Source organism: Dermacentor silvarum, chromosome 11 (genome assembly GCF_013339745.2).
Source record: "Dermacentor silvarum isolate Dsil-2018 chromosome 11, BIME_Dsil_1.4, whole genome shotgun sequence".
Classification (NCBI taxonomy): Eukaryota; Metazoa; Arthropoda; class Arachnida; order Ixodida; family Ixodidae; genus Dermacentor; species Dermacentor silvarum.
Window position 1 is genome coordinate 95,669,754 of NC_051164.1, and position 7,610 is coordinate 95,677,363.

At 47.6% G+C, this 7,610-nt stretch overlaps 1 protein-coding gene across 1 annotated transcript; it reads right to left on the minus strand.

Annotated features, from left to right (window-relative positions):
- Nucleotides 1-283: 283 nt before the first annotated feature.
- Nucleotides 284-6,192, minus strand: LOC125941339 (uncharacterized). The gene is made up of 4 exons (XM_049658380.1): nt 6,188-6,192; nt 4,838-5,135; nt 3,085-3,200; nt 284-486 (listed from the first exon to the last, which is right to left on the minus strand). Exons 1-4 carry the CDS (start codon nt 6,190-6,192, stop codon nt 366-368), a joined length of 540 nt encoding a protein of 179 aa, XP_049514337.1. The 3' UTR covers nt 284-365.
- Nucleotides 6,193-7,610: the final 1,418 nt, after the last annotated feature.

The following is a 7,610-nucleotide window of genomic DNA, read 5'->3' on the forward strand; positions in this document are numbered from 1 at the left end:
AGCCATCGGGTGAGATGTGTTCGTGTTTGCGTGTGCCGTAGTCGAGGGCTCCGGAATAATTTTGACCGCCTGGCGTTCGTTTGAGCACTTTAAAGAACTCCAGGGGGACAAAATGAATCTAGAGTCTTCCACTACGGCGTGCCTCATAATCAGAACTGGTTTTGGCAAGTAAAACCCCAGAAAAAAAGAAGAATGTGCGCACGTGACAACGTGCTTGCTAATTTAGTTAGGCGAATGTGTACAACAGTTTATGCGGCTAATAAAACGACTCACCTTACTTCCTACAGTTTAGTGTGTATGAAATTGTTTTATTAGAAATTACATTGGCAGAGCGAAAGGCAATAGAAAGATTACGATGCAACATGTCACGTCTCCGATGCGTTCACATTGCTGGCCCCGCTCGTATAGTAGGCTACCATGCTGCCTTCTATGCCTGACCCGGTGATGACGCACGAAAGGTCAGCATGGCCTTTGCCCGACAGATGCCTGCACGACAGGAACATGTCGATCTCGTGCCTTTTATAGAAAAAAAATAGAAAAGACATCGCACATGTATGTGAGACGCAGGGTGAAAGAGATGAGGACCCGAAATATTGACCTTCTACTGTGTACTAGAGCACTGCACGGGCCGATTTTTGCGGCCTGGGCCCGGCCCGGGCCCGTTTTTACATTGGGCGGCCCGCCCGAGCCCGATCAAAACTTATGGCGAGACCCGGGCCCGGCCCGGGCCCAGAAATAATCTACGGTAACCGCCCGGCCCGGCCCGCCACCCCTTTACCTTAAGCCCGAGCCCGGCCCGAGCCCGACTCGAACCCGGCCCGAGACCGAAAAATACATCTTTTTCAGAGTTGAGAAGCCCGAGAATAACTCGCAGAAAGCCCGAGCCCGGCCCGGGCCCGGGTCAAAAAGCACACGCCGTGCCCGAGCCCGGCCCGAGCCCGTGAAAAAACTCCTCTACCCGGCCCGGCCCGGCCCGTGGGCCGGGCCGGGCCCGGGCTTTCGGGTAAGCCCGAGCCAGTGCAGTGCTCTACTGTGTACACTGTCAGATAGCGAGCTCTGCGCAAAGCCAGAAACGCTTTCGGCCGTATACTCGCACAGATCCGGTGTGATCGCCGAAGAAGTGATCGCCTCCGAAAGTGATCACTCTAGATGTTGCTCCCGAACCACTGGCCGTCCGCGCCTCGATGATAGTTATTCACCTACAATGTCCCATATACAGCAATGCTAGCTAAAACACAAATGTACGTGCCTTGGTGTTTTCTGGCAAGACAAGAAATGCATCATTTACCTGTGCATCATTTACGGTCTGATGGACCGTAAATGATGCACAGTAAATGAAGAACAGCCAAAAGCAAGCGCATACGTACACTCGGCGACAAAATATTGCAGGGCACGCGAGCGCGTGGCGAAACGGTCCTCCTCGCCTACTGGCGCCGCGCCCCTGGTGTCGAGACCGACGCTTGCGCGCATTTTGTCGCTGAGCCGTGCTCCCTCAAGGGCTGCAGAAGATAGTGCCAACCTTTCCCTTTCCCCACGAACCACTTACTACTTGCGCGCATGCGCGTCCCTCCGTTACTGCAAGCGTGCATGTTTCTGCGCTTCTTCCTTGTGCGCCGGCGATATCCTAGTGCAGCCGCAAGGGGCCCCACTTGCGATTGGCGCTGTGGCGGCTTCGACGGGCAAAAGTAAATGAAGCGTGAGCTGGCGCGCGCCACACCGGTCGCTTTTTGTCGAGTCACGAGCGCGAATGCATATCGCCGGTCGCGAACGCAACAAGTCTTTTTTTCTGCACTGCGCCTTTTCGCGGCCAATGATCGTTCCTTATTTCTTTTCACGAACGAGACGTTCTCCAACCGAAGAGCGAGGCAGAAAAGACGCTCAATTGAAAGAGCCAGGCAAGATAAAAGGAACTTTTTATTTCTGTTATATCAACGAAGTTTTGCCTGTCGAAGCTGCCACAGCGCCAATCGCAAGTGAGGCCCCTTGCGGCTGCACTCGGATATCGCCGGCGCGCAAGGAAGAAGCGCAGAAAGATGCACGCTTGCAGTAACGGAGGGACGCGCATGTGCGCAAGCGTCGGTCTCGACACCAGGGGTGCGGCGCCAGTAGGCGAGGAGGACCGTTTCGCCACGCGCTCGCGTGCCCCGCAATATTTTGTCGCCGAGTGTACATATCCCCAGCTCCCAACAAATTATTCTGAAAAGGTGACGGTAAATAGTGTGTCATCACAGCGAAAAAGAAAAACAGAACAATAAAGCGCATAACTATAGACCCACGACAAAACCAGTAAAAACCTGGCAAAACGTCGGCAAACGTAAAGCTGCATCCAATAGTCCTTGGATGCACTCCCAGCAAGTTTTGAATTGCGTTTCGAAATAAGGAACGAACAGGTTATGTTTTCCACGCACCGACATCAAATACAGCGACGTGCTGCACTGAACAGGCAACTCTATCGCCTTTGTATAAGGGTCGATACGCCGTTTCGCGAACCGCATTCACCTACATTGTACCATATACAGCAATGCTAGCTAAAACACAAATGTACGTGCCTTGGTGTTTTCTGGCAAAACAATGGCTGATGGAGCGTAAGTGATGCACATTAAATGAAAAACAACCAAAAGCAAGCGAAGCCCACGAACATACCCACATCTTCCAACAAATGAATCATTCTGGAAAAGGTGACGGTAAATAGTGTGTCATCACAGCGAAAAATAAAAACAGAGCAATAAAGCACAACATTATAGACCACGACAAAAACCAGCAATAACATGGCAAAACGTCGGGAAACGTAAAGCTGCCTGCACTAGTCCTTGGATGCACTTCCAGCAAGTTTTGAATTGCGTTTAGAAATAAGGAACGAACAGGTTATGTTTTCCACGCACCGACATCAAATTCAGCGACGTGCTGCACTGAACAGGAAACTCTAGCACTTTTGTATAAGGGTCGATACGCCGTTTCGCGAACAGCAAACAAATCATTTTACAGCTAACAGGAGCGGAAGGCACAAGTCACATAGCTGCTACACGAAAAGTTCACTGAGCACAATTACTTCGCGCCGAAAGAAACAGCAAGGAATGTTCTCACCTTGTCCGCTGCGAAGCGGAACTTTGCCCGGCTGTCCGTCCCTCCCGTTGTTCGAACCGTGGGGCCGCCCTGCATACACGAGCAGTCAGCATTCTTTCAGTTACTCTGTGGTCCCTCTGAAAAAGCGGCGTGAATTGCGGCTAGATGAAAGAAGCAACCCCACGTATCCCCATGCACCGACATATGGCAAAATGGCAGCCAAGGTCAAAGCAAGCCGCGATATCAGTGCAGGCTACATCGTCTGCTATTGCGGCGAAGGCGACGTTCCAGTACAAAGAAATTGCGGAAATCAAACGGCGCCAAAGGAATGAATACAGAGACGCGATGTTAGCCTAGCAACTCGCCCAACTTGCAGTTTTGATAACGAAATTGCGGGAGAAAGAAAGAGAGAGGTAAAGAAACTTGCGCCGCTTGTGATTCTATAGCGTGCGCGTTATACCCCTGTCACACGGCACGTGTAATGGCATTCGCAGCGAATGAGATTACGTGTTAATGTCATTTTTGTTGCTTCTACACGGGCATAGTGAATGACATTCACTGCTAATTGCATTCGCCCGTTGAATGAGTTTCCCGAACTCATTCACGCGTGACTTGTGTACTCTCGACGACAGGGGCTTGGCAAAAAATTACAAAATCGGTAAGTTAAAACGAAATGTAATATATTTTCAGATAACCATCCAATGTTTACCATTGTATTGTTAACAATATAGTGAAAAGATGTAAACAACAAGCACGATTTTTAGGGTTTCGTTATCATAGCAGCCTGCCGATAAACATTGCCATCAATTGCGAATGCCATTTTTTTTACCCGTGTAGACCGGGAACCCACGACGGCAATGACATTCGGTATGAATGTCATTTACTACAAATGACATTACATGTGCCGTGTGACAGGGGTATTAGCTTATCACTTGCAGAACGAAAGACATAGGCGTTATCTGTACTTTGAAGTCCTGCCATTTTTAAGTCAGTTTACAGGTCGGGAAGCCAACGAAGACGTTCGAGTTGGACGACGGCCACTGAAGTTCTTTTAATGTGACCCTAATGATGCACAACTTTTGCCACAAGAGTGAATTAAGTTGTGTGCTATTGTTAACGCCTTTTAGGTGGTCATGAATCTTGCTATATCGCGGAAAGTGGAACACGGCCGCAAGCGAGAGAACACGGACAGCGTTGCCGGCTGTCTTTGTTTTCGGTAAGATACTACACTCCCAATATATGTGGCTTGCTCGCCTCTACAGCGTGCCGGCATAATTACGTGAAAGAAAAACACATGCGCTCTTATATGCTAGTAAAATAAAACTTCAACAAAGCTGTCAGTGTTCTTCGTCTTGCCGTCGCCTGTTTTCAGTTTTGCGCCGTAAGTATAAGACACGCCAGCTTATTGCCGTGCACAGCGCGTGAGCAGGTAGTTCTGCATCGTGTCTGTGGACGACGCTTAGCTGCACTTGCTGGTTTTGATATTGTGAACAAAGCTTCAAGTGCGACCACGCAGACGTGTAAGAATGCGCACGTTGCTCTTCCCGAGCGGCAGCGCTTGATAAGTGTGTTCGTTTTGCCCTAGCAACTGCTTGCGGGCTCTACACAGCAACGAATGAGTCTGCATACACATTCAAGACTCCCCGCTAACTACACCAATCTTGCTAAGCGTTAGGTTGCTCGGATAACTGCAATAAACATCAGCTCCTTTTCGAGTAAATTTCTCGAAACGCCATTTTCCTTCCGCGTTTTAATGAGGCATGTTCGAACGCACCTTGGAGGCACTTGCCGGCTGGTTGCTCTTGAGAAAGGTCGTCCTCTGCAACGTTTCTGCAACGCCGTCTTTGATGTCCTGTAGTTCACACTGAGACGTTAGGCGTCCGCAAGGAGCAAATTTTTCTTGCCGCCGCAATAACGAGTCGCTCACAATTTTCTGCGCCGTCGTCGCGCTTCCGAAGCGGCTACGATACAGTTCTCGAACTTTCTCGAAGACAACGAGGTTACGCCTGGCCACGCGATTCTTTCCGTCAGCGTTATCAGAAGAGCGCGCTCGAACGTATAGCGTTGCCGCACTTAGAGTTGACAAAAGAATAAAAAAAAAGTCATGCTCACGGGCCTCGCTTACGTGCCAGCCACAATTTCTTATCTAATTCATACGGTTAACCGATCTTATCAATCGTGCCAATGTGCCGCTCAATTGTGGGCTCGTGCGCGTCGGTGTTCGTGAGACTTGACTAATTATTATCTTCGCGAGATTAGCCTTAACCTTGCAATGCCCAAGGTATCCGTTATGCTATGCACAGAGTTCCACAACTCAAAAATAAATTTAAGCAAATGGACCTAACTAGACTATAGCAGCATTTTTATTACACTAGATCGACGTTACAGTTGCGGATAGTTTAGGAAAAAGAATTGCCAATTAGGTCATTACTATACTAATTAACCCTTTACTGAAACAGTTTATTGGGCTTCTTATTTTTGTACAAGTATACTCTCCTTGGCCAGAAATAAATGCGAACAAGTTGCTTTTATTTTCCCTAATATGTAACTGTGTTTTGGCTTTAAGGGGTCAATTAAACGGCAAGACACTGCGAGTATATGTGTAACTGTTTTTAGGGAATAACTCCGGCCAGTTGGAGAGAGGTGCTTTTCACTAAAAGGGAAACAAGAAATTACGCAAACTGCATTGTGTGTGGGCGAGATGCACAGTATTTCTTACAAGGTATGAAATACATATGCAACGCGTTCCTACGGCTACATGTCTGAAATCAGACTAGCATAAACTAACAAGCTAATTTAAAAATATGAATTACTCAATTTATAATCGCTGTTTATGTGACTGTAAGGGGACGTTGTAACATTCCAATAAAACTAAGCCAGTGATTTAGCGTTACCGTTATTAAAAGCATTATGTCTTGTAAATGTTTCGCGCACACATGCTGATTTTAAAATGTGCGGCGAAATTCACTACTGCCTCAGCAACCTTTTCGTAGTGTGTACTTACGCTGGTTGCGGGAACAAATTCGCTGTAACAGCAAAGCATTTCACTGCACATTCCGATTTTCGAAGTTGGCGCGAGCCACAGAATTTCTGGCAGAGGATAGCACTTTCATTCTTAGCTGACCTCATTTCTGCAATTACACCACGCATTTTGAAATAAAGAGAAATTACTGAAATTTCGTTTCTATAGTTCTGTTCCCTAAATGATCCAGCTATTCTACACATGGAATATACTTGCATTGCTTTTTATTACACTGCAGTTATTGTACGAACACTTCTTGCGTAAATTAGAATTTTCACCACTGCTACGAAGTTTGGCCACTAATAATCATTCTGTCAGGAACACCCTTTTTGTTATTATTATTATTATTATTATTATTAATATTATTATTATTATTATTATTATTATTATTATTATTATTATTATTATTATTATTATTATTATTATTCATCTGAGGCAGTCGTCGCTGAATAACGCGGAAATAAAGCAGCGAACAATTTTTTGTCTGCAATAGACTGAGCATTTTTTATTGCGATAGCAAGTCTATGGACACTTTAACCGGATTTCTGCCGTGTGCGTCGCCGTCGCCATGAGGTAGTAGTAGTACAGATAGAATCACACTTGTCTAGAGCAGTCGAGCGGCCGGCTGCGGGCTGCAACAGCGCCGCGTACCGGCAGTCGCTGGGTTCGAGATATGTTGGATGCAAGCGCCAAAAGCCTGCACGCGGCATGTGCACTTGCGGCCTATCTGCGATGTCAGCCTGTAAATTTGACAAGAGATAGTCAGTTATCTTACTTTTTTTTCTTCTTTTTTTTGCTTGCTGTCGCTTGTGGAACGACCGCTGTCCGGGATAAGCGTGGATGTGCAACGGAATGCATGCACTGGCTCTGAGAACTACACATGATTCAAGATAAAAAATGGGAATGATTCATCGGCGTCTGGGTGAATGGTGACGTCAACGCCAATTGGCACATGAAGTGATAGACGCAAACGACGACTGACGCGAAGTAAAACGCATTTTTTGCTATGTTATCAGCTGCGGCGCCGGCTGCACGCGACGAAGCAGGCAGCGAATAAGCGCAGATCTCGCCCACCCACTTTCGTGAAAAAATCTACAGGCCAATAACAGAAATGGCCGCGAGAAGCCATGCCGCATGCAGGCTTTTGGCGCTTGAATCCAACATATCTCGAACCCAGCGACTGCCGGTAAGCGGCGCTTCTGCAGTCCGCAGCCGGCCGCTGGACTGCTCTAGACAAGTGTGATTCTATCTGTAGTAGTCTTTTATTGTTCCAGACATGTAATACATCACATGGCTGAAGGGGAGGAGGAAATAAGAGAAAGGCAGAAGGCAGGGAGGTTAACCAGGATAACGTCTGGTTGGCTACCCTACACCGGGGGAATGGGAAGAGGGAACACAAAGATGACAGGGAGAGAGAGGAGGGAAGGAAAGAAGAGAAATGAGCGGTTAGTTCGCTGACGCGTGTGTTAGTGCACTAATAGTCACAGACGTTGACACAAGCCCGTCGTCCTCAAGAAGCACAAAA

Coding starts and splice junctions, on each gene's coding strand:
- LOC125941339 (XM_049658380.1), bottom strand. Junction 3,201..4,837: donor AGCCGGCAAGTGCCTCCAAG/GTGCGTTCGAAC, acceptor CCGCTTTTTCAG/AGGGACCACAGAGTAACTGA. Junction 487..3,084: donor TCCGCTTCGCAGCGGACAAG/GTGAGAACATTC, acceptor CCTGTCGTGCAG/GCATCTGTCGGGCAAAGGCC.